We start from the raw sequence: 27,633 nt of genomic DNA, 5'->3' as shown, positions 1-27,633 counted from the left end.
TTGACGGTCAGTCGGACGCAGCTCTCCTCATTTTAAAAAAGGATTGGCCTTTTATTATGAACCTGGATTATCATTTTAAAGGCTCACAGGTCGGTCAGAGACACTCGGCGTGTCGGGACCCGGTTCGTCAGACCTGGGCTTCCAGTGTGCATTAAGAAGTGCCTTTTAATTAACATCCCATTCCTGAGTGGCAAATAGCTGCAGAAAAGATGATGTGACATCAACGTTTTTTTTTTTAATTTTACAAGCCCAGTCATTTGCTAAGTTTGTTCATCTATGATGTGGGCACAATGAACCAACTGACAAAAACTAACAATAAAGGTTTCTAAAGAAATGTCTCCGTTTTTAAACCAGAGCTTGTTTTGTTCTATGAGGATCTGCATCACAAATAAAAGGAACAGGAGCTTTTAAAGTGCATTAACCGAATCCCTTTGAATTATTCAGTCACATATAGCACAGTATATTCTTGAATGAAGTCCTGTAGATTTTTTCAGGTCCCCGTGTCATCTTCCTTCATTTTAGTTTTCTTAATTTCACAATTCTTTGAAATCGCAGTCCTGTGGCTTTCATTTTTCTAAGAAGGTCAAGAAATTATTAAAGAGGAAGCTTTAAAAATGGCACGCACATCCGCAGTCCTCAGTCCCAGTGCTAGTACAGATAAAATATGCAAGCAAATGGAAAAGTTGATGTAGCTGTGTCACAGCCCCCCTTGTCTTCTGTGAGACAGGGAATGGGAAAGGGCAGCAAGGAGGCTGGGACTCTTGGGTAAATATTTTGGTGTTTGGAAATATATCAGGTCAAAGGACAGAGAGCTCATAATAGTGGAGAGATCTTCCGGAGCTCTGCAAATATCCAAACACAGGAGGAAGTAGTAGCCTCCCACAGTTTCCTCCTTTGCAGAAAAGGATTATTTTAATTGTTTTGCTCAGAAGAGGAGTGTAGTGCCTTTGCTGTTGTTCTCCCAGAAAATAGTCGGACAAAAGCACTAGCTGACAGAAACAGCAGGGATGATGCCAGCCTTCTTCACCTGGCACCGAAATAAAGGTACACATAGTGGGCATGTTGAATTACCCAACCCTGACATATGTCTGTTTGTACGTTTGTTTGGACCTGACATCAATGAAAACCAGTAGCTGAAGCGGTTAGCTTATTCCTTGCTGGGAGCCTTAGTCTTAGGCATCTTTTTTGGGGGGCTAAGCTGTTATGCTGCGATGGAGTGGGGCCCCGTTTGGGGTGTACCCTGCCTTGCGCTTGTTTCCTGCTGGGTAGGGTTAGGGTTAATGACCAAAGTGGTTTGATAAATGACATGACATACACTGTTATGTATTGTAGTTACATGTTTTAAGAAATATGTAGTCATGAGAAATTTGACTTGTTTTTATTTGGTTATCTAAAATAGATTATTTTTTTATTGAGTATGATAAATTAGTAAACTTTTAGTAAACGTGTGATTTAGACTGTTCTAATGTGGGCATAGGTCATTATGTTTTATATAAGTCCAGCTCCAGCAACATGGCACAAATTAGTGCTTTCAGTCACTATAGCCTTCACTCAGCACGAATCTTGTCATTCTTACTTGACCACTTCAGAAGACTGAGGAGGAAAAAGGGATGTGAAAACATGCAGCACCTTGTACAGCCTACTAAATCATTCAATATGTTCCATTTTCATTTCTGCATTTTTTCTACGTCTGGTACAGCATTAAGGGTGACCACTAATAAGAGTCTCCTAAACGTCCACAGTTCCGGTAATTCCATTTTTGAGTTTAAATATTGTGTAGCAGATGTACTTGCTATTTGATACAGTGAAAAAAACCGAATGCAAGTCACTGATCTTGGTAAAGAACACTGTCTTTTGTATGCATAACTTAGTTTTCCTTTTGTTGTTTAATATTACTTTGTTTTGTAGACATATATTTTTTCTTAGTTACTTTTTCATTATTTGTCTTACTGTAGTTTGGTGTGGCTTTACAATGAAATATAGATTTCAACACATCAAATATTCCAGGCCTTTAACAAGCCTGCTGGAAAGGATTGTTTGGACAAACTGGTCAATAGTGTAGTAGTTGAGCACAGGAGTCATAGACGTTTTATGGTTCAGAACTCTGAAGCCTCTATGGAAGTAAAAATAAAATATTATTAATTTCTTCCTTTTAGTTCAGGATTCTGGTTTTCTTGGTTTAACAAGGGCTATTCACAGACAAGGTTTTTAAGTTTAGAATAGGAAGGGAGATACTGTAGATTCCCTAGAGACTTAATTACAGAGGGTAATTAGTTGGTCATTCTAACCTAATTTTCATTTTTGCATGTGTGTGTTGTGAGATAGAAATGTTTTAAAGCGTTCACCATGAATATATAGGTCGTTTCTGGCTGTTGTGACTAATGATTCCAAATAATTTTGCTTTAGGGAAGATTGAATGGGGTAACTGGTAGCCCATGGAAATGTAGTAACGAGTAGGAACTTGCGTTGGTATTAAATGCAATGTGAGCAATGTGCCAGAGCAACAAATGTTGGATGGTGACTGTACATCAGTCTTACTCAAGTGAAGATGCAAAGACACATTCCTGCTTTCTAAATGGCCATGCCTGCCAACAGTCAGGTGGTTTCCCTGTGTTAATTCAGTGGTTTTTGGAGTAGTCCTGATGACAGGTGAGGTTCTCACTGTTAGTTCAGGAATTTTCTATCATGCTATGGGGCTCTCAGACGATTGTGAGCAGAATGGATCTCCTACTTCCTGATTTCAATATGGATGCAACAAAGATCCTACATAATATTGACATATTCCATGGATATACTTCAGGCTCCATTTACACACTGTCAGAAGTCTTTTAAATCTACATATATAGTTAATTTCTAAATTTTTTCTTTATTTGTGACTTTGCTCTTTCTGCGAATGCACTATTTTCAGGAGCTGCTCTGTGCTCATTTGGCTTTCTGTCTCCTGTCTGACACTTCGGCATAAGATTGTTTTTCACCAGTACCTCTCTGTATTTTATCAGCAAGGTCTCTATACAACCTGTGTATCCCTAAGCCTTGCATGCTGATCAAAACTCTGATGTAACCTTTTTCCACACATCCTGTGGCTGGTACAGCAGTATCATCTGCATAATGATGCTTTGTACTATCTGGAATGTGGTGTGGACAGCAGCACCGTTTCCAGTCTGACCGTAATACACTGCAGTGATGTGACACAGCTGGCGGTTTATCTGAAGTCAGAAAACACTCTGAACCTGTCATGCTCAGCTGGGCTTTTCTTACCCAGGTTTGTACAGTAGGGTTGACTTGGCTTGGTTGTGCTGCATGGCAATTTGTTGGATCAGTACACCATATGCATTTAAGCTTTGTGCGTTAGCTTGTCATACCTTATAGCAAAAGAGCAAATGCTGTCTGAAGGAAACTTACTGGCTACTTGGGCTTTAACACTCAGAAGACTGTCAAGTAAAGGTCAGACATTACAAAGTGTCTAAACTGCAACAACTGGGAACATGCTTGGAAAGACTGCAAAAGGTTCTTCCCACAGGCAGGCATTTCAGGTAACTGTGAATTGGCCCTGATCATGATATGAATCACACATGAGATTCTCTTGTCACTCACAGAGTTTTCCCTGTGTTTTTTGTGTGACAGTCAGTTATTGCTTTTTGTAAGATGTACATAGCTCTCTGAAGCTCACTGGTGCACAGGGGGTGCTAAACCTGTTAAATTATTTCAGTATATGCTTTCCCTCTGGAGCCCTTGAAACACTTTTTTTTTTAGCTTTACTGACTTAAATAGTAAGGTCAATTCAACAACATAATGTATCTATGAATGACCTGTAAAAAGCAGGAAATTAAAACAAAATGTGCTTTAATATGCTTTCTTTAAATGTTACTAAGTTGTTCTGCATAGTTATTCAGACCCTTAGTGCAGGGGGTCCCTAATCTTTTAAAAAGTCGTGGCCAAAATGTCTCTGAACATTTTAAAAGCTACCACATAAAAAATATTTTAGCACAATTCGTTATATACAGTAAATTAAAAAAATTGGAGGATCATATGAAGTCAATATTCCTGGATTGTGATAAGACTTCAGAGAACTTAAGAAAGGATGCAAATGAGAGGACTCCATATGGCCTAATTAACTTGTTTGTTTGCATACTGTCTTTGAAAAAGTGTTAAAATCATCAAAAATGTACTTTCTGATTGTCTGAAGGAGTATGAAGGAGTATCTAATGCTGATGAAGTGTTACAGATCTAAATTGAGATCAATCATCAGTGTGAAGTGGCAGGCATATTTATGTGAAAATCTCACTTTATGCATTGTTAAAGAACTGATCTCCAGTGCTTCCTGTCACTCTGTCGATATTGTCTGACACTGTCAAACTTTGAGCTGAGTTGTTATTTATTCTTCGTCTGCGCTGCTTTAGTCTTTCAGCCTGACAGTCTCTTTGGATTCCAGAGAAATGTGGGAGGTGGGTTGTAGCTTCTAAAAAGAAGATGATAAGAAAGAAGGACAGAGTGCATCGCCAAAGCATGTACAGTAATAGTTTTCAGTTTCATTCAATTCATGTATTTATTCAGTATTGCTTTACAAAGCTAATGTAACACTTGGGTGGTGGTAAGAGTTAGAGTGCATTGCATCATTTGCAGATTAGAGCCTGATCCCTTACCCATTAAATAAACATGGGTGTGCTTTTCTTTTCATTATGCAATGCAGAATGATGCTGTAATTTGTCATTGCCACTATGAATTGGCTGAAATGATCAGATCTGCATAATGTGGTTTGAGCTGGTTTGTCAGAAAATGCACGTGTGACTGTTTTGCAAGTGCCAGATTGTGCTGTCTCTCCCTTTTAGGCATCTCTTGATTTGGGAGTTGAATGCTTCTGCTTTTATTACAGTGTTTTTCCCACTATAGTTCCGTGACTTGTGCTATCCAGTACTGCCTATGTGTGGGCATGTACCTTGTAATTAATGCATCATGCACTTTGAGGAATAATAGCCCTCTGTGTTTGCTTCACACAATCTCATTGCACTTTTCACTCAAGATTCCTGCAGTTGGCAAAGCCAGTTACACCTGGTTTCAGGTGTGTTTCTGGGGTAATCTAGGTATTATGTATTTATATTTGAACCACTTTTCCATTCTTTACTCTGTTCACATATTTTGAAAACAATAAAAGAGTAAGATCGTTTTTGCATTTCCACGTACAATTTTTCTTGTGCGGAGGACTTTTTTATTGAACCATTTTATCTCTGTCAGTTTGTTGCCTTAGCTTTCAAGGAAGGAACACTTCAAATGGAAAAATCTATTTTTGGACTGCAAAAACAGACTGATCGGTGGTGGTATATTCTGATTTAATTGGGTATCATAATTCTTTCAGAGCCAATTAGTGAGAGACTTTGAAGGTAGTGTACTTCATTCTTCTGCTCAGGAGTGACATCCTACTGCAGAAAGCTTTAGGAACAGGGATTTCCAGTAAACATTCGGCCTTCTCAGTGTTAGAAAATAAACGTGTGTGAACTCATGGTAAATATATGCTAAGTTCTAAGTGTTTGCAAGCAGTTATATCAGGGGATGGATCAAATTGCTGGAAATCATACAGCCAGTTCCTTTATTGAGGTGCTTCTTATGTTATTTTTGTCTAAATGTTTTACTTCTCACAAGGTGTTCATTTTACTTGTCGCTACCTCTGTTGTGTCTTTATTTGTAATCTTTATGTATCAGGAGCTCATATTGACTGAATGTGTTTTCATGCTTTTTCCAGCAATTGTTCAGCATTTTTTACTTAAAGCCTAGATTGCTTTCATTGATGAAATAAAAATGGAAAAGCCCACGGTGAAATGACTGGAAGCAGTAATGCATCCCACATGTGCTGTGGTATATTTAACACAGTATTGGCGCCTGGGAAAAAACGTGCTCGCTGCTTCACTGATAAGTTGGAACTAAATTGATTTGTCAGTGACACTTTCTCCAGGTTTATCACCATCCATTCCTACTTCATTGGTCGTTTTACTGAACCGAACATATATAGGGTGCTGAATACCGATACACAAGCACCAGGTCATCTGCTTTGATGTCCGTGACTGCATGATGTTGTTGTTAAGGATGAAGCCTAAGAAGTAACCCGTGCTAGTGTCTAGGATAATGGATTGTTCTTTGGTGTCCACCCAAGCAGTATTGTATTGCATTGCATGACCTTGAGGATGCTGATGCGCCCTGATGTACCTGATACAATGAGATCATGTTAATATTGATAACAAAATACCTCTGACATTAATACGGTTTGCCATGGTAAAGAATTTAAGGTGGTTTAACAGAGAGCCATTCTGAAGCAAATAAATAAGTTAATATGACTTAGTCTTAGTGTTTCCACTGCTCTGTGTAACGGAATTGTAATATATCACAGCTTGTATCTTTAAACAGATCAAAGGCACAGAAATGCAGTTTTTCAGTGTCATCTACTCATGCATTTGAAGAGAAGACCATAAGGTGTTTATAAAGCTATTTATTTCTTAGTTGGTTTAACTTGAGAGTGACCAAAAATAAATAGATATTCAGCTATATAGTGGAGCACTACAGTCTGTGTAAAGTAATATGTACATATTGCACACATAGATCTCCTTCGTATTGAACTCAGTGTAAAAATTAGTGGTTCAAGACATATCATCTCCCGATGTGATTGAACAGAATTCCTATCATTCTTAGTTTAAATCTTGTATTAAATATCTACACATCAATAAAGGAATAAAGGAACATGAAAAGTTCATTCCTGAACTCATGGTACAAGTCTACAAGGACACACAAATGCTTTTATTTAAGGCCTTTAATGGAAAATTCTAATTCTCTTTCCTGTAAGTTATTTTCTGAAGGGAGATTGGGATTGAATTGAAATTTGAGGGTTATATAAAACTGCATATTTCCATAAAGCTGAATTGTTTTAGTGTCTGCTGAAGAATTTTCAGAAACAAACTATTGCAAATTGTAAATAAGGTGAACTATCGAGTGAGGTTCTTTGTACCTATAATTAGACTTGATGAGACCTGAATAAAAGGGCGAGAAGAACAGTGAAGTCTGAAGCCTCACCTGTTGTTTTGCAGTCAACATGTGCACATGAAGTACCTCCTGGGCATGGCGGTCAGGTGTTCCTGTCATGCTGTGTTATTTCATTCACTGGGGGTGAGGAAAGCACTCTTGTTTGTGCATTGAGAGCAGAGCTTGCCTTGTGTGTGTATACACTTGGCTTTCTATGACAGATGCTAATCTCAAGCAGGGTAGTCCTGCGACCTGCATGCACAAAAGGCCAAGGTAGCCAGGAGGGGTAAAATCCAGGGGAGTTAATTCTTTGCCTTCCTGGTTTCTATTGGAAAAAATAAAAACACACTCAAAAACCCCATCAACCACGAGGATCATTTATGCTCTTTACGTGCTAAAGACTGATTTGTACCCATGTAAGAATGAGCAGAAACACCATTGCCACTAATCGCATCAGTTGCCTTACTAACACCTACTGTGTAGCCATTTACAAAGATTATTTCCCTTTGTAAATATCTATGGCCTCTAGGGGCAGGTCTGCTGTGATTGCATCCCCTTTCTTAAGCTGGCCTGCCACTCTCTCTCTGCCACAGAGCACAAGCAGTTTATCTGAACGCAAGTAAGGTCATTTGGAGGAAGGGCTAGTAGACTGGCGCATAATCGGAGAAATGGTAAAGATGTTTTCATTACCTAAGCAGATGTCAGAGCTTTGCTTTCATATCTTTCAAGCGGTTTCTTCTTTCGTTTACATGCCATAGCAGCTGAGTCTATGAATGTCTGTATGGAATAACTCCCTTCTTTAGGCCTGTACCTCTAAGGCACAATTCCGACACCTGTTAGCCTTTCTTAAAGGGCTAAAGTCTCTCATCCACTAAAATATATGCAAATAAGCAGAATTAAGGTTGAAAGTGTGTGCTCTCTAAATGTACTTAGACACAGTCAAGGCCTTGTCACATATCATCATATGTGCAGTGATCACAAAAAAGGAAATGGTAGTCAGAAAACAGATCTTGTTGTGTGGACAGGCAGGTAGTAAACTCCCTTTACCACAGGTTCCCCTGGTCCACGTTTGGACATGCAGTAGCTGTGATTAAGGGACACACACTGCTCAGTGATAGCAGCAGGTGTTGATAATCCTTCCTGTATAACAGGGAGCTTTGGCCATCATTGACTGTGGCTATTGGGCTTGGGGAAAATAATAAATATAATCAAGTGGAAATAAATGTACAGCAAGAGGCTGATTTTGGACAGGAGCTTCTGGGACAGACAGAGGACCCCGTTGTCTCTATGCGCTTTCACCCTGAACTCCAAACTGCACAGCAGCTCTGCACATGATCAGGCAAGCTCCATAGAGTGTGAAGGGAGGACACACGAAATGTGAATTGGAAAAGAAGTGGGCAATGAACCTATGACATTAACCTCTGAGAATCTTTGAGAGATTCCATCTCTGAGAATGCAGCATGTCTTCCCAGTTTTCATCAAGCTGCCCCAAAGTACACAAGAGTTCTGAATGCTGATCACACAGACAGGAGTTTATAAGGGGCTCCTAAACATTGGAACATGTAAACGATTTTAACAAAGAAAGTATGTCTGCCTCATGTTGAGTTGTACTATTGTAGAAGAATCTACAACCCTGCTATTTTCAGTCTTGAAACATTTATCCATTTAGGATGCGGGTGGTACAGTCTTTGCCAGTGCAGAAGTTTTATTCTTTTATTCTTGTTGGACTTTGAACAACACTAAACACTGATGGTAAGACCACAAAGTAAAGTGCACAGTGCACTTCCTTTTGGACGTCTGTTTACTTTAGGAAGTAAGGCACAGAAATGTTTTTTAGATTGAGGAAATGGTAATTAGTCATTGCACAATGGCTGTAGTCCTACTGACTACTGTTTGTTTTCTTATACAGTAGGACTGTTGTTTTCTATGTTTTAATTAAAATAGCCTTTCGAAGAAATCTCCTCCCATTTTAAAATGAATGTTTTAAAGCATGACAGTTCTTCTCCTGAGCATATTTCAGCCAGTGGTCCTATTTGATGCAGCTGAAGCAGGGGTGTGCAATACACTCTTCAGCCTTCGGTGTTCTTTAGCTTCTGTAACCTCAAGTAAGTTAAGGGATTCGGAATCGTTCATGTGGCTTGTGCCCGGAACATGGACTTATACTGGAATCGCTTTGAGCAGCCAGATCAGGTTTCTGATTCTCTTCCCGGGTCAACTTTTGTACCCATACAATTTCAAGACTCCCCCTGTACTTGTACCAAGTACCAAGAATATATCGGCAAAAAGAACTATGCACCTTGGAGACATACACAAGATTTTTAAGATCATTTCAATATATACTGTATTCATCCAAGGTGACGTAGAGGCATGTATATTGCTAAAATATAAAGGGATTTTGTTTCTTCATTGTTTCTTTCCTTGAGGTATTCTAGTAGATAGGAGTCCTCTGGGACAATGTTTCCCTGCTTCTGTGTGTCCTTGTAGTCTTGCTTCTCTCAGCCTTGTTTATCAACACCCTTGCGGTGCCTCACAGAGACATGAACAGAACATTGTGCACAAGAAGTAGCAACAGCCAGAGGCACAGACTCAACACAGACTGTGTCCTTCACTCAGGCCAGACTCAGGTCAATTAGCAGAGCTTCCCCTTTGCACTGATTGCAGCTTGCCATCTGGATATACTTTTCTGCCTCTGTTGGGTTCCAGACACCACAGAGGACTCAGGACTTCCTTTCTGGAAGACGAAAAGCCAACGCTAATCCTGGCATCTTTAGAAGCAGGAGACTTTCTCTCGTTTTTTTTTTTCCACCAAGACAAAACAGGTGAAGCAGAGATGAGAAAAAAAAATCGTTTCGTTTCTGATCCACGGTGGTGTCCGTTGACAAAAGAAATCAGCTTTGAGCCGTGTGGCAACACAACTGTGCCAGCCCTGCATGTAGAGTGATTCGTCCTGGGCCATTTTGCCCAGGTACCTGACAGGGATTCTGGTGCTACTGATACTTGGCACCTTTTCCAGTGGCCTCTGAAAGAGCAAGGCTGAGGGCCAGGGGGATATTAAGTGCAGGGCATCGAGGAGCTGTTCCACTCAGCTCATAGATCATACTGAAAAAGAAACAAACGTGGAGTTGCAGCCAGTACTGTAACATGTTTCAATTCTGTGCAACAACTGCTATACCTACAATGTCTGCAAGGATACGTTTTCTAATTTTTGTCTCCTTTTTTCATTTTCAGGGGGAAATTCATCAGTGTTTGGGAAATCAACAGCACGAGGTAAATTTTAAGATGATGTTGTCTGATCTGTAATGCCTGTTTTTTTTAAATCTAATGTGAAACTTAATTACTGTGGTTGCGTAACGAAATAAATCTGGCGACCCATTAGCAATTGGCACTTGTCATAAAGAGGTGGGATGAATCAAGCTGGCTGCTATTTTTAATCTGGACCCATAGAAGTACCACTTTCAAATATCATCAGTTCTGATTTTTTAAAAATTCATCTTTGCCATAGAGCTCATGGAAGAATTAGCTGTATAATTTAGGCTTTGCAGATATGAGTGCACAGATATCCAAGAACTGTTCTTCTGGAACTGTAATTGTTTTAATCCACAAAGAGAATTAACATGTGTTGTGTGTGCACAAGCTTAAGCTCAGCGCTTAAGTTTATGTTTGTTTAAAAAAAGCATTGCTCATGAGAACATTATGAATATTTTTTTTTGCATCTTTCCTCATTCTTTTAGTGTTTATTTTTTATGTACTGTATTTGTGCCTAAACCATTGTTTAGATGTGCTGAGATTAAATATACCCAGTCATGTTAGGAATTAGATTAAATTGTACAGTAACATCCTCTGGATGAATTGTCCTCAGTTTGGCTGTTTTACTGTACAGCAGGAGCCCCTATACAGCAGGTTTTGTGGCTAACCTTTAGTTCATCAATTTTAAGCAGACAGTTTCACTGTGATCAATTAAACAGGTGATTTGTTAACATTGGTAATTTAGAAATCATTTGGAATGAAAATCAATCTAAAAGCATCGGAGCTGCCTTTACTAAACAAATGACTTGCTTAATCAATCGATCAATAATGAGTTGGGAGTGTACCCAAATGGGAAACAGTTCACAAAAACGAAAGAAGGGGCCCAGTTTCCCCCAAAGTATCAACAGAGGAAATAAAAACAGCAAATCCACAAACAGCACACTCTACCCAGACAGGTGCTGTCTGGATGAGCTGAGAACAAGTCATTATTCACTCATCATTTGTTACTGGTTTTACATTTTCCTGCTCCTTCTGATTCTTGTCAGGACTCCAGTATTGTATATGTTAGTTTCTGAACTGCACAAAGTCATGTGCTGCACTGTGATAAATCTGGGGCCTTCACTGGAGCATTAATTAACCTTGATTTGATCACCTCATCTTTTGAGCATCAGTCCCTGCAGGTCGAGTGGAATGCTCAAGGTTTGATATGCTGAGTTGCACAAAAAAGAAAGGACTAAGCTCCAGTAAGTGCTTTTAGTGCTGCCCAGGAAGCATCTGGGTTACATCTATGTTTTTAAAATAATGTTAATGAAATTAAAAAAAAAAATGAAGCTTGTCTTTTGTGTTTGTGTGGCTGGAGCAGGGCTGTGGAAGACCACTCTCCACCGTTTGCAAGACTTCCTGTAAAAGGAGACATAATACCGAGGCACTTTCCAAAAATAACTTTGTTGAGCAAGGAAGCACTTGCATGTTCCTGTAGAAGAGAGAGAGCTTTTTATATTCCCAGTCCCCAGACAGATCTATGGTCTTATTGCTCAGATGATGGAATTGCAGAGAAATGTGCTGCCTTAAGTGCTGCCTGAGTGCACTCTTCACCCGTGCTCCGAGGTACACTGGCAGCTGATCGGAAACTGCCTTTGTCCTGTAAGACCTTTGGCCAATTAGCTGATGAGGAACGAGAGCTGCACGCAGAAAAAAACAATGAAGCTGCATGTGTGTTTTCCATTAATAAAGTAAAGTGCACAATAGTCCAGTTTACCTTTTAACTATAAATGTATAATTTTGTTTCCAAAACTGGTGCTTATTATTTAAATAAGTTTAAAATTATTTGTTTACTTGACGTATTAGTACTCAATGAATAATACTGAGTTTATAGTGTCAAGAGGACAGCACTGTATTCTAAAGCCCTGTATGGCAGATAAGATGAAGTACCATATTTCTATCAGTTCTTTGCAGGTGTAATGGTAGAAATTAATCACGGTATGTCATTGAAGAAAGTGCTTTCTTTGAAACCTGCTGAAGCTACTCAAAAAAGACTAAGGCATATTGAGACTGTCATCACATTCCTACCTTCTGCTCATCTCAGAACTTTTTGTTTTCCGTACATTTCGGAAACGTCTTTCGGGCCTCAGTTAGCACTGTACGAGCTGCCCTGGTGAATTAACTCTGAATCCCTGGAACGAACTGTGTTTGTATGCAGCTCACTCAGGAGCTGTTGGGATAGCACTCAAACTCTCTATCCAGCAATAATCATCAGCTAACAAGCCCACAACAAACACCTGCATGATAATGTACTGTATATGGTTCTGTACTTGTGTAACCAATCAGTAGACCCTAATGAATCTACATAGTGAATAGTCACAGCCAGTGCAGTGTAGCCATTCTCTATGACTAGAGCTTGGATTGCTGGTCTAGTAGACGTTAGTGGAGCAACAGAAAGGTAATAAACAAGAGGGGGTCGTTTTGCCCATCTAGCTTGTTTGGTTGCTGGAAGTTAACTGCACTGAGTATTAATGTCTAGTGAGAAGACAGGCTATTATTTTCAACAACATGGCTGCGTACAGTAGCTTGTTTCCGGCTCCCACATCCCTTTGTGTATGTTCTGGATCCTGTTATCAGTTTTAAATACACTTCTCGTTTTCTGGTTTCCTGCCCTGGTTTGTGTTTCTCCGTTGACCTTGAAGAGGTCCACAGAGTGGGCTCGCTCAGTGCTTTGTGGCCTTGTTAAAGTGAGCGGGCACATGTTTCTTAGTTCGTTTTATTTCCAGGCAGTTAGATGGCAAGAAAGGAAACCCCACAGCTGTAACGATTAAAGCTGAGCTGAGCTGATCTGCACACCAATCTAACAGTCTGGTCTTTAATCCCAGCACATTTCTGAGTCGTCTGTCAATCCAACTGACTTTTTGTCTAGAGAGTCTTTCCTTGTTACCCTCTAACTCAAAGACTTGGGTATTGATCTGTGTGCTGATTCTCTGACAGCAAGACAAGGGCCGAATTAAAGTCACTTACTGTACATTTGCTTTCCATTGCTAAACAGGGGCAGCCCTGTCAACAAGCAGACTCCTAATTCTGGATTAGGTGGATTTGTCACTATCTAAGACGCTTTCCATTTTTGCCTCTGCTGTTACAGTAGTTTATTGAACTAAACTTTGAATGAAATGTAAAGAAGTTCAGTTTTCAGTTCTGAAACCTCTATTCTTATTGTGAAATAATATATAATTCGGGGTGTGATTGTCAGGGGGGTAGAAGCCTCCAAGTTCCAAGTTAGAAAACTCCTGTTTATAATTTGGATCTGTTATTTGTATGCAACATATTTACATCTAATAGATTAAAAAATTACCTTCCTCCCATCAAGTAGCTTCTTAACTATTACTAGCTTGCTAACAGTAATATAGTCCCTTGGTCTTAGAAGAAAACGCATAGACAATGGACATGTCCTAGTTTAATAAGTTCCTCTATTCTTTCTCTTTCATTCCTTACATATCTTTGCTCTTGTAAAAGGCCAGGCCATGGGTTTGGAATTGTATTTCTCCAAGAAAAGCATCTGTGGCAATAACAAACCAAGACAAAACATGTGGCAGTAATAAAACAATATCTAGCTTATGTTTTAAGCACTTTTTTCTTATATGGATTTCACATATGAGCTATAATTTATATTTAATTTATAATTTTGTAATGCACATTGAAGACATAAATGGGTCTATAATATGCAAGTATTGAAAGTGTGATTTCCAATTATAGTGAGATTGGTTCAGTTTCAGCACGCCGTGTGCAATTTCTAGACAGGGCTGTAGAAGAGGCCTTTCTCATTCCTCTGTTTGTGGTGTTCTTGGCTGCTTGGGTATTTATGCAGCAGTGGAGGTTCTGTTAAGTAAATATTAAAGCAGGAAACATTTGGACGAAAGAATACATGCTAACTGGCTATGTATTATATTTCTCTCCTTCTCCTTCTCTTGCCTTGTCTGTGAAATACTGTACACACACCAGCTTGGTTCAGGAAATCTTTTTAATTCCATTCTAATACATCCAAATACAGGGATTAGGGAATTAACTCAATATCAGTTTAATAATTGGATGTAGGCTAAAACTTTGACTACCTTGTAAAGCGTTTTCTTGTGCTACACTGTAAACAATGAAACAGTTTCCTCAAAGATGCAGGTCTGTTTATATTAATATATAGAGTAATTATATTGTTAACAGAAACCCTCTTAGGTTGTTTTTTGTGCAGAAGAGCAAGCCCCTGGTCCCCTTTTAAAGACCTTACAGTTGTTCAATTTTAAAAGGTTACTAGGGCTCTGAAAGTGGATGGAGGGATGGATAAAGGCTTTATTGGCACACTGTAGTTATGCCTCTGCTGTTACAGTAGTTTATCAAACTGAGCTTTGACTTGAATGTGAGGTTAAGATGTCAGGTTTTCGGTTCTGTTTCTGTTCTTATTGTGATCTAATATACTGTAGGGTGTGATTGTCAGGGAGGCAGAGGATCCGAGAGAGGTGCGTGTGACATTGGGGAGCAGGGGAGGCACTATGCGCATGGCGTCTGGGAGCAGGGAGATGCCCAGACTGAGATACAGATGCCACGGTGTAGGGACGACTCACGGAGCCTCAGTCGTTGCCGTGTCGACTCGCCGGGTTAGATCATGAAGGCTGTAGAGCAGATCCAGCCAAATGGGAACATCCCCGAGAGTCTTCCACTGCTGCTCCTCGAGAGGGGATAGTGTGTGAGAGAGAAGCAGAGCTGTGAGGTACATTCGGCCTGGAGCTCGCAAGCCAAGAGCTCAGAGAGACGAGTTCATCTCAAGACGATCTCGGAGGGGGCCATGAGAAGGATCAAGGTGTGTTTGCGTAGGAGACGCTGAGTCTGGGAGTCTCTGAGGAAATTTGCGGTTTTTAACACAACAGGTTTTTACCAAAGGATCCTTAAAAAGACCTGTACTGCCTGACTTTCTTGGTATACAGCATTACAGCATCCCCTACACTGCAGGCCTACTTATTGCTGCATCATTACTCATATAAATGTCTTGAAGCATTTTAGATTTACTGAGCTGTGTAGGGCATTTCTGCTCACACACCAGGGGGAGGGCCTTGTCAATGCAGTCGAGTCATTGTGGTATTGCAACAAATGTATAAATCCTCAGTCTAAAGAGCAGCAGCTGGTGTCTCGCTGTAGGTACAGTACAGCACGTCTCTGTGCAGGGTCTGCCCCTCCACCTGCACTGCTCTCCTTCTGCCAAGAGTGATCGATGGCTGCTGCCTGGAACTCGCTGCCATCTTACAGATGGAAATGTGCTTCTCCCTTCTTTCAGTGAATGAGCCCTAAACTGTCTCATCAATTAAACTGCCCCTTGATTTCCTTAATAGAACAGGCTTCACAAGTCTTCACAGACAAGTTTCTGGTAGGCACTAACTAAGGTGTGTTTTTATTTCTTCTAGTAGTCAAGCTCGCCACCTTGTAGGCCCCCTCTGGTGTTTTGATGCCTTGAAGACAAGGGGATGATCTCTGTTTCCAGATCTCTTAACAAAGTCCTTGGCTAAACATGGGCTTCACTTCAAAGACCGTTAATATTCTGTGAATGTTTAGCTTAACAAGCAGTCTGTATACTCAGTCTGTTAAAAAAAACCTTTTTAAATCGTCACCCTGAGGTTCTAATGAGAAGGTCCAGGAACTGCACATTGAATGTTTTGTATTTTGCTTTCATTTCTTGCCTGCAGGCAGGTAAAGTTCAGGAAGAGTTAAGTCCCATTGTGGCGTGTGTGGATGCAGGAGACATTCCACAGTCGGTCTTAACTAGGTTCACAGTAAGGTGAAGGGAAGCAAACACAAAATAAGTATCAAGAAACATTGCGTTTCTGCTTTCACAATCCAGACTTGTAAAAGGTTAGTGCCCGTCTTATTTTTTCTGTTATATGTGATTGCGTAGCTGTGAAAGAGTCTCAGCATGAGTGTATGGCTGTTAGATAGATTAGTATAACTGTGATGATAAACAGAGAAGCCAAGTTCCATTGCGAACCCCATTAAAGACCGACTTTATTTTCTCTAATGGTTATTAAGTGTTAATGTACTCTAGAAATTGAGTAAAGGCTCCAGATTGAAATTCCAGTTTGTCCATTATCTGTATTTCAGAGGGAAAGTGTGTCTTCTTGCTGTGGAAGGTCCACTCACTGGTTCTATTAACAAAAAATGTGCAAAGAAAACATACTGTAAGGCCTCCGTATTGAAAATGACCATACGGTATCAACAGAATAATATGTGGACTGGACTGACTGGGTGGGACTTATTTATACGTGAAGCCTCAAGTGTCAATCATACTGTACATTCCAAACAATTAACAATTAATCAATTAGACAATGCAGTTGAGCCAAAGCTGTTTACCAACTGAAACGTGGCTGATTTTGGCAGCTGCAGTACATTGTCATGACAGGCCTGTCCGTGGCAGGCTGCAGTACTGGTTTTTTATCTCATCATGGAGCTGGTTAAGTCCGTGATGACGGATTTTTTTCAGGTGTAGAAAAAGAGATAACTTGATTTGAAGCCATCATATATACAGTACATACAAGCATGTCAGAGGGATGAAAACATTAATCCATCTGAAAGTTTTAAAGAGAGAGAAAGACAGTTACCAATATGTTTTCCTTTAGCTGAGGACAGAGAGGCAAAGGTCTGGTTTCAGATGCTTGTGCTTCTCAGAGACGCACATTCCAGTAATACAGGGTTGGCATCTTGGACCGTGGGATCTCGCTTCTGGTGAAGATCTCTGTTCCAGCTGTTTGCTGGATTTACTCCTGTTATTGAGTCAACAACAGAAGCTCTCCTGAAGTCTCCATAGTGTTAAGAACAAATGTCTCCATAGTGTCGGTAATAACATTACCAAGAATACAGTTTTGTTTACAAGCGCTTACTGTATGACACTCAAAATGCAAACCGGTAAAATAGAAAACAGAAGTAAAAAGAAAGAGAAAATGCAAAAAATAAAACGAAATAACATATTAGAAGCTAAAGTTTAAAGGCAGAGCTTTAAGAGAGTTTCAAAAGTGTCGGCTGTTGCAGAGTCACTAATGAATCAGGCCAGTGAGTTCCACAGACATAGAGCTACTGCACAAGAGAAAGGGCTGCTGGCCATTGTGTGGAGCCGGGTCTTCGACAGAGTAAGGAATCCTGAATCAGCAGGTCGATCTCAGATTAAGAACTGGGCTGTGTTCATGCAGTAAATTCTTAGAATTATCTGGAGCTAGATAAAACATTCACTGCCTTATATGTAAGCAGGAGGTATTTGGAGAGTACACTGAGTGAGTGCACAAGCCACAGACTTCTGGATATACTGAGGCCTGTTTATTACTTTAGAAAATAATCCAGTTAGTGAGGCGTTACGATAGTCTAATACTGATTTTGATTTGACTCTGTATGTAAGAAATAGAACAAGAGAAATTCTTAGATATCTAACATAAAACAAAAAAAGACCCGTGCCCAAGAAAGCAGGAGAAGACACAGTGCGTATAACTGCAGGAGCAGAGGTTATTCATATTATGTATTTTGTTGTGAAATAATTGGATGAATATGGTTCATAGTTGAGTTGAGATAAGAAATGTATGAGCTTTCAAGACCTACCCTGAATGGAGTTTTTGTGATCTCATCCACCAAAACAGATGAGCTCATCCAGCTCAGTCTACAAAAGTTCAGAGACGGTTTGCTAGTAATGGGAGGTGGAAAAACAGCCCAGTCCTATGAGACAGCCTTCTGACCAGTGCTTGTAGGCTGGAAATCCAGCTCGCCAGCACAAGAACTGATTGTGCCTGTTGTATGGCCACACTTTTATGTGCTGGGAAGCTGGAGCAAAGCTGGAACAATCCAGAGTAGTTAAGAAAGTGTGTAAGTGTGTAGACTGTTGTGTCATGGGGCAGAATCACCTGCTTTTTCATACCTGAGGTTCCTGTAGAGATAGAATCAGAGTTCTTGTGTAACATGAATGATCCACCATGAACGGGGGTCATCCAATTGTCTTTTTTTATCTATTTACTGTCACGTTCGTTATCTGTCATGGGAGGAGTTGTTAGTTAGCATCATTCTTTCTTATGTTTAAGCAGGCATTAAAAAAATAAAAATGAATTAGAGCCTCCCTTTCTAAAAACTCACTTTAACTTCTGAAACGCTGATGTTCTGGATGAATTCTGGGGAATAGTGTGTGGGGAGGACACATTGTTTCGTCCCTCAGACTGGTCTGTCCCTCAAAGTGGTGCTTGTGGTGCCAAAATATGGACCTGGTATGAGCAGGTATGTTAGCCTGCACCACTGCGGAGACAGGTCAGGGTTGCCCACAGAGTTCAGGTGCACAACTAATTTAGCTGAGCCTAAGTCTGGAAAGAAAAATTACTGTACCACTTCCTTCAGAAATCTGCAGAGTTATGCAGTAATAAAATTGCGTAGAGTGAAGCACTGGTCCTTCGTCAGCAGGAGTGTCATTTATGTAAGTCTCAGTGAGAAGAAAAGGGTGCTGGCACCTGGGGTTCTTTAGTTCCTTTCAACTCCATGAGAGCAATGCAGAGTGCCTTGAGGACGATGAAATTCAAGTCCTTATTGTCGAGGGCTTTGTGCTGTACTGTATACCACGACCGGGAGACACTTCTTTGGCCAAAGACTTATGGCAGTCAGGAACAAGCCACCCAGGCATGTAGGCGAAACAGACACCCTCGTTTCTTTCAAGACATGGCTGGGTGAGATTCTTGGATCAATTAACGACTGCCCCGTGGACTAGATGGGACGAATGGCCTCTTTTCAGTTGCGATGATCTTGTGCTCTTACATTCTAGCGGGTAGGCTGCAAGTGGCAACATTAGGGGAGACACCAGCAGGCATTTGGTCCTTCAGCCTCAGTGCCAGGTGTAGTGCAATATCCACAGCTACAGGTGCAGAACAACACAGGCCTGATCGTTTTGAGCAGCAAGCTAGGGAATGTTTTTATTTAGATGTTTATTATACTTTATTTGTATATACTATTATACTTTATAATATTACCGATGGGCATTATTTTATCATTATATTTTAAATTGTAACCCTCAAGGAGTTCCTTCATCAGCATAAACACATTCAGTGATCAAGGCAATATACTGTTTATATTTTTTGATATCACTATTCTCCCCTGTGTTGTTCTTGCTCATCTAATATTTGAACAAAGAAATGAAGCAAAATGCTCATGCATTCAATGTGTTAATCGAATCAGTAGACATGTGCTAAGATGTTAATAAACACTCTCTGTTAATTGAAATGTATATTCAAATCATTGAAAGCTACTGCATTTCAAAACGTAATTAGTTTTTGTTTTCGTGTTCGCAAAACATTGAAAACCAACTGCAATTACTCGATTTACTTTTTTATTTCTAATTTTTCCTTAATGAATGCAGCATGTGTGGGTGTTGAGCTGTCACCATCTCATTGATATGTTTGCTTGCTGTTTTTCCTCCTCCTCGCTCGAAATAATCATAGCTGGCACCCTGACTACACACCTCTGTTTGTCACAACAGTACACCTACGTACATAAGGATCTGTTCTCGTTTGCTTTGACTGGGCAGAAAGCAAACTTTGTTCCTGGGTTTTTTTTTATCTCGGAGGGCGTATTTCAGTGCTAAAGCAGAGTTATGTTAAGACTGATGTCTGCAGCCAGCAGAGACTTTCACTGTGCAGCCGAGTCAGTAGAGACCCCTTGTTCTGGGGAAGAGTTTGAGAGCAGAGGATGTGAGAAACTTTCCAGAGATGGGACAGACGTGGGCCGGAAAAGGGGACAAGCTCTTTTATTACAGACATTTCCCGCTCCGAGAATTCGGGAGATACAGAAGGTCACAGTTGCTATTTCAGACTCTTGTAAGAATTCTACATGCATCCATGAAGTGGCTCAGTGCTGACATTTTTTTGTGTGAACGGGGCTTATCACAGTAGAGTTGCGCTCTGATTTTTTTAGCTTATGTTACTAGGTTTTAAATCATTTATATTTGTATTTTAATGAGAAATATTTTATTTTTCATGACAATTTAAACACGAGGTCTTCTTCTTTTTGCCTGATTTTCAAGATTTAAACGTGGGCTTAAGACACTGCTTTGTGGCCTGTGTACACTCCTACTCTCAGTGGCTGCTCAGCAGTACCAGTAGTAACCCTGCCTCTGTGTACACACAGAATTATTTCTGTCCAAGCTACATGTCTATTTGTAAGAATATACAGTACAAAATGTTACAGGGAAATCTAAATAATATTTTCACAACCTGCTTTGTTAAACTTTTGGCTCCTAGCTGCATTGTGTAAAGATGCCCAAGGAGTCCAGTGAACAACACGGCATACTCTACAAACACTGTACTTACTGAAACCACTGTAGTTAGATACTTTATTGATCCCGTGAGGGAAATTGCAGTGCAACAGCAGCTTAGCACAGTCAACACAGCACAGTGTAACGAAATAATACAACAATACCATACATACAATACCACAATAAACAGAAGCAAAGGGTAGTTTTCAAGGAACACTGCAGCCCTAATTCCTTAATTTTGTCTCTTTCTCACTCCTTGCTCATCTGTCTCTCTGACTTGGCAGAGTTTCAGCGAGACCTGACTTTCATTCTCTCCTCTGATTGTCCCAGCTGAACGACAGGCAGGTACAGCAGGCAGCAGAAAGTTAATGTTGGGCCTCTGTCTGTCACAGATGCAGTGTAGAGGAGCATGTACTGTAGTTCTGTGAGCAGGGCAGTGCTGGCATGACATTTGCTGACATGGCTTGAAGATTGCATCTCCAGAGAGCACAGAAATGTCCAAGGGTGAGAGTCTGCACACATGCACACAGCCCTTTCCCCTCGCGTGCTTTTTTTTCCCATTTTGCTTTGAGCGCTTTCAGTGCTCCAGCTGTTCAGAGAGTAGCCGGTGCTGTGCCTGAGCACAGGTTATTTGATCCCTCAGTAATAATGCATGAATAATGTAATATAAAACAGAGGCAGGCAGGAGATCGGAAGAGGCTAGAGTGATCGTCTCTGTTCCATTAGGAAGTTACCTCTCGAGCTCCCTAGAGGAGAACTGATGAGTAGGTCAGCTATTTGCAGCATTGGGGCTGTTCCACATCTGCATTAGTCTTTTCTCCTGAACCAAAGAGAAACAGACAAGCAGATGGAACGTGTTTCTTAAAGTTTGTGTGGGTATCAGTGTCATCAAAACATCTGCAGCAGCAATTGTTTTAGGGGGATTATAGAAAAGTGGTTTGAATCCGACTGCTCTTTAAGGCATGCTTCTTTCTAAGTATGAAAAAGGATTGTCTCTGCAGTCATTCCTGCTACGGCAGGCTAAAAATAGAATCCCCATGATACCCACTTCTTAAGATACAGTATATAGGACATCAGATAGACTGCAGACCAAGCTCATTTAGCTGTTCTTTGTGCTGCAAGGAGGGAAGCAGCAAGACAAAGCACATCCAGTAATTCTTACAGTAGTTGCTGGTTACAACAGAAATTCTGCACTGATAGGTCCAGTGGCTGCAGTATCCCAGGGTTCACTGGGTTTTTCTTTTCCCTGTCTCCGGTGTGCCAGCGCACAACACAACACAGCTGAGCAGCATACCCTTGTGGAGTGACCTAAATTGCTAACACGGCACCAGGCTATCTCCCTCTCCATCTCTGTTCCTCGCCTCCTCGCTGCCTGTCACATGTCAGGGGCACATGTACTCTACCACATGTTCCTTCATCTCTTTCAGGGTTATTCAGGACCCATTTATTCACAGCTCTCACAGGATCGGGGGAGTGCTTCTTGTTCTTTCCAGTCTGCTCATCAGCTGAGCTATACGTTAACCGGCTGATACGTGTAATGAAACAAAGGTGGGCAGGTTGAGTGTTTAGAGTGTTCAAAAAAACTTTTAAATATCTTTAGAATATCATAGTATGGATTTCAAACACATGTGTATACTGCATATGTAGTGTGTATACATAAATAAAGTGCTGTTATGATGTAGAAGCATGCAGGGTGATTTATTTATAAGAACACTATACCCTGATGTACTGTCTATATCATTGTTATGGTAGTATTTTTGAAATTGCCGTGGCTGTAAAGCATCAATGATCATCATTCTAATTAGGTAGGTTACTGTAAGTCCCCTTTTCAGGCCATAAAGGCCCATGGGGGAATGGGAGGTAAGGGCCACCATTTTTCTCAACCATCCGACACTGGAGGTGGAGGTGATGTGGTCAGCATCACACTCTGGCCGGCTTATTACCCCCGGAAGGATTAACTCACTTGGGAAGCAGGCTGAGTGGACCTGGGAGCTGTCTGGAAGGAATTGGAGCAAGCTAAATCACCTGCCCCTTGCTGGGATTGGACCCAGGACCCAGGACCCAGCACGGCCCTTGCCGCCAGAGCCACCACGACTCCCATTTGAATTAGAGAGACCCTAAATAATGCTTCCACTATATGGGATAGAGTGCTGTGTACCGTGGGAGCGTGTTTTACAGTGCTGTTGTCAAACCCTGCGGTTCTCGGTGCTCTTCTCAGGCTGCGCGCGGCTGTGCTGTGAGCCCACCGCTCTGGTGCGATGTGACAGTTGTCTTTCCCCGTCGGAGCTGTTTTTGTGCCTTGCGCTTCACGGACGCCACTAGCCATCTGCTGGAGAGACAGTGGTCTGTTCGCAGCCGCCCACATCAGGCCGCGCGCAATAAATAACTAGGAAGTGTGTCGCAGCGCCGGGCTGGTTAGGTTCAACGCCAGATGAAGGATGCTGTCTCACGACTGGCAACTGTGTGTTGCAGTGATGGTGAGAAAATGCATTAGGAAGAGAGTGTACCTTTGAAGCCCCAGAAGCTTTGCTGGTGGCTCAGCAGCAGATACGAGGTTTGAGAATCCGGCTGAATTGCAGGGCTGGAACAGGGTTTTGTATTTCTCTGCTAACACTTAATCAATATGAGAATAGAATATTAATGGCATCAGCACTCGTGAATCAAGGGCCTTCTGTAAACTCATGTCAAGCTGTGGATTCATTTCCTTCGGAAAAATAATTAGAAATTAATGAAACCCAACAGAAATTTTATGCATGGATTGTGATCTCCATTCGAATACCCTGTACTATTTAAAGTCTTTGTAGGAAACGGCAATTGATAAGAATTATAACCTGCATTTCAGGATTCTTATACTCATTGTCTCACATTTTCTTACATACATTTTGCAGCTTTCAGTAATTTGGGAAAACAAAGCACTGCATTTGTTAAGGCTCTGTAGCTGTCACCCCTTCTCCTCTACTTAAGGTGCTGTTTTGCTGTGTGAATTGAAATGCAGACTGTGTGCCAAGCATTTGGCATCAATCTGAGAAACAGTGGGTTGGAACAGTGACTGGTGAGTTTTAGCCCATTGATCCAGAGCACCGGACGGCACAGTGTAAAAAACGGGTGTGAGCTGGGCTCTACATACGTGGATCAGTGTTTTGAAGTCTTTCCTCGGCCCTGCCGGGCGAGCAGTCCGCGAACACTGCGGAGGATGCAGACAGCAGCAGTGTCTGGAGAGTGCCACGGCTGGGGCCCGCGTGAATAAGCCCTGCCAGCTCCAGGAACAGCCAGGCCACGTCCCGCTCGGAGATCAGCAGCGGGGGGAAGGGAGGCAGCCCCTCATGTCTTACAGCCCTTCTGCGGTGGCAGGGGATGGGCGAGGGGACAGGAAGAACCCTGAGCTTGACCGGGCCCGTGGTGTCTCGGGGGCGCGGCGGGACTCGTCCTCTTGGGAGGAGCGTGCCGGGGCTCTGGCGTGTGGGTGCCGGGAAAGGCGAGAGGGATCTCATTTTCAGTCCACTCGGGAAACCGGGAAATCCACGGAGCCTGGCAGTAGCGAGCAACGAAGCCGGGCCCCAGTTCACCCCCTGACAGCTATCAAATCTATTTTTAGTCCATTCAGTGCTCATCCCTGAAGTAAAAGTGCTTGCTTCAGGCAAGCAAAGGAAAGCAGTTTGCAGAGGCGTGAGCTAACGCTGCAGCTGAGTGTCAGCACAGTGGCGAACACTGTGTACAGCTTTACACGGTGCAAGGCAGAAATACTGATGAATATTTTATATCTTTTTCTAAATATGTCTCTGAGAAATGGCCACTTAAAATAAGTATCCAAATACTTTCCGCTAATTGAAATTCATTCAATGCCTTGCATTAGGCACTCCACATATTTACATCTGTGCTTTATATAACATTTTTACAATGCTGTCTTATAGGCTGCAGTTGAATGTAAAATCTTGAAGGTATATGTATAATTTGTCAATGGCCTTTTCATTTTGTGTTAGAATGGTTTAGCGTTTGGACTGAAGAATGAAGAATTATTTTTCCAATAAATCACAGGAACAGAAATACAGCTTCCTTGGTCTGCTCCCGGCGCGGCGATGGAAGAATGACAACTTGAAAGCCGTGTGATGTGACGAGTTTGTTTTCAGACAATCGGCGCTTGTTTCATGAACCGAGTTACAAGCGTTCTTTGTGTCTGAGCAGAGAGCAGGGAGGCTTTGTCGTTGACCTTCTGTCCCCCAGCTCCCAGTGTCGTTATGTCATCCATCAGACAGCGAACCCGTGTCTAACCTGGTCTGCGCTCCTCTCTCGGATAGCTAGGAAGAGCCGTTTCAACAGGCCCGGTCCCATGATGCTGGAAGAGCATCATTCACGAATGTTTGTGTTTGATATAGTGCAGCACCTGGTCGTTATTCTTCGCAGTACACATTACCTGTAGTCCTCAGTTCCTCTTTGACGTTCATCATATTACGTTGTGCCTTGTAACCTCCAGGGTAAAACAGGGATTCTCCTGTAAGTCCAGTGGGCGGACCAGTTGGACACACCCTTCCTTCTGGGCCAGACTCTCCCAACAAGTGCCCCAGTATCCGTTACTGTCCTTTGGATGAAACATTTGGATGAAAGTAGAGGTCCTGACTCTTTGCTCATTAAAGATCCCATGGCACTGTTTTTAAAAGTGGGGGTATTTCCCCAGTGGCCTTGCTGAAAGTCACTCTTGGCTCATACTTTCTGGCCTATCCGGTATTTCCTCTTATTTCAGTGGGTGAGGTAATATCAGCCCGATCTGCTGTGTAATATGGTTGCTAGGCTCTCCTGACCAGTGCCCGTGTCTGTCTCCTACTTCCTTCCAGGTGATCCTATTGATCTGCTCAGGAAGTCAGTGGGGGAGGATGGGGATCTCTACACCACTCTGCTCTCCAACCAGAGCTACTCCTTCCAGCAGGACACCTCCTATTTCTCCGGGGACCTGAGACAGGGGGATAAGGCCGAGGTGGAACAGTCCAACAAGCCGGGGGAGCTGGGAGAGCCGAGGGACCGGATACCGAGCTTCGAGTCGCAGGGCCTGTTCAGCTCCGACTCGGGGATCGAGATGACCCCAGGAGAATCTATTGACGTGGCCAAAAACCTCATGGATTCGGAGAAGATGGGGGCCTACAACTATATGGACATCCGCTCTTCTGAGGCCCCGGAGACACAGCAGCGGCAGTCGCATGCAGAGTTGCTGCAGGACAGCTGGACGGAGAAGAGTGCGAGTGGAAGGGACGTCACACCCCACATGCTGACGAACCTAGGGGATTACTCCGAGAAAAGCCCACCCGTCACCGCCGAGACCCTGGGGCCCGCGCTGGACAAGCACCCCTGCCCCTTTGTGGAGGATCCTTCTGACGAGGAGCTGTCCGACTATCAGTCCTCCTGGGCCCCGGGCACACCGCAGGCCGCCAGCCCGGTGAAGATCACCCTCACCCAGTCCGCCGCCCCCCCGCCACCGTTGTCCCCCCAGGTCACCGTGTCGGAGAGGGAGAGCATTCTGAGCCTGGGCCTGGAGGGCGTGCCCACCGTCACCCTCTCCGAGCCCGAGGACGACAGCCCCGGCTCCTCGACACCCCCTCTCACAGGTACAGCCCCCTCCTCGCTCCTGCTGCGCAGTTCCAGCTCGGCTCTGACCTGTACCCCAGTGTGAGACTGTGGGTACTCGTACCCTCGTCAGTTCCTTTTTAATATTTGCTGAAACCTTGTCAAATCTGTCTTTTGTCAGTGAAATGAGTTGGTTTTTTTCCTGTTTGGTTTGAACTGCAGAATAAAATGTCAGGGTATCTTGAGAATATTATTACCCTATAAAAATGTTACTTTCGCTCTGTAGGTATTTGCTGCAGTGGGAAACTTTTCTCCCTGTTATATGATTTTTCTTCAGTCTGACCCGTTTGCATCAAAAAAACATCTCCATTCTGTGATTTTCAGCTCGCGCTGTTAATGCAATAGAGAGACATAAGCAACATTCCAGGTTTCACAGGCATGTTCTTAAACTAACCAAAGCAGACCCATTGCACCACAATGGCATTTAAAGGCCCAATAACGTCCTTCTTCATGTGTGCTGAGTTTCTCTCGGCTTATGTCAGGTCCATCTGAAGCTGCATGTTGGAGCCCATTACCAGACTGTGTGACATCTGTGCTATTAAATCATATCATATTTTTATTACCATGAATAATAATAGGTCCTAAAATTGAACATTTGTATTTTTGCCTTGGAATTGACAGTTATTTTCATAGAATACCCAGTAGGGGGGAAATGAGAACTGCAAACACTTTCCTTCAACACACCCGCTGTCAGATAACTCTCAGTCCGATATGTTGAGAGTTTCATAAGGTCTTACAGGACAATTAGTATCTTATTGCACTGCAAGCTCACAGGCACCCAGCCAGCTCCTAGGGCCCAGTGCAGACTGGCACGCCTAGGGCATCCTGATTAAGACAACTCAGTCCCCTCGCCATCCCAAGCAGTGCTCGGCTAATGACATTCCAGGCACAAACTGGTTGAACCAGAATCAGGAGCCCATATAAAACTCGTCTCGTGACGCAGTACAGGAAAGCACAACGACTGCTTCAGGTTTAACGGATTTTGAGCTCTTCAGCCGCCTCCGGTGGGTTTCGGTGAATTTTGATGAAACTTAATTGAACACCACGAACCGCGGCCGGATCAGACTCTTTGCTTTGCCAAGAACTAAACTGTGCTCTGTGCCAAAGATGGAGCATCCCGGGAGGGCGTGGCCTGAGATGAGGGCGGTACATCCTCACTTGTCAGGGATCATCATTTATCATGGTGATAAATGATGGCCAGCAGCCATATCACCCTGCAACTCACAACTGGCAACCCACTGAAGCTCAGCAGGTGTGAGCCTGGTCAGTACCTGGATGGGAGACCTCCTGGGAAAGCTAAGGTTGCTGCTGGAAGAGGTGTTAGTGGGGCCAGCAGGGGGCGCTCACCCTGTGGCTCATGTGGGTCCTGATGCCCCAGTGTAGTGACGGGGACACTATACTGTAAACAGGCGCCGTCCTTCGGATGAGACGTAAAACCGAGGTCCTGACTCTCTGGGGTCATTAAAAATCCCAGGGTGTTT

The 27,633-nt window shown here is 42.4% G+C and overlaps 1 protein-coding gene across 4 annotated transcripts in view; it reads left to right on the top strand.

Moving 5' to 3' along the window:
• rtn1a (reticulon 1a) overlaps positions 1-27,633 on the top strand; it is a 61,287-nt gene that overhangs the window by 1,404 nt on the left and 32,250 nt on the right. For 2 of the 4 annotated variants that reach the window (XM_015350230.2, XM_015350234.2), the window contains exons 2-3: positions 10,234-10,272; positions 25,369-26,133. In XM_015350230.2, the coding sequence (XP_015205716.2) occupies positions 10,234-10,272; positions 25,369-26,133 (804 nt within the window). Of the gene's footprint in view, positions 1-9,578; positions 9,825-10,233; positions 10,273-21,018; positions 21,044-25,368; positions 26,134-27,633 lie in introns of those variants that run through there. The other 2 variants (XM_015350232.2, XM_015350231.2) reach the window with 2 other exon arrangements.

This window comes from Lepisosteus oculatus, chromosome 8 (assembly GCF_040954835.1).
Source record: "Lepisosteus oculatus isolate fLepOcu1 chromosome 8, fLepOcu1.hap2, whole genome shotgun sequence".
Taxonomy (NCBI): domain Eukaryota; kingdom Metazoa; phylum Chordata; class Actinopteri; order Semionotiformes; family Lepisosteidae; genus Lepisosteus; species Lepisosteus oculatus.
This window is presented reverse-complemented; position numbering and strand designations above follow the sequence as displayed.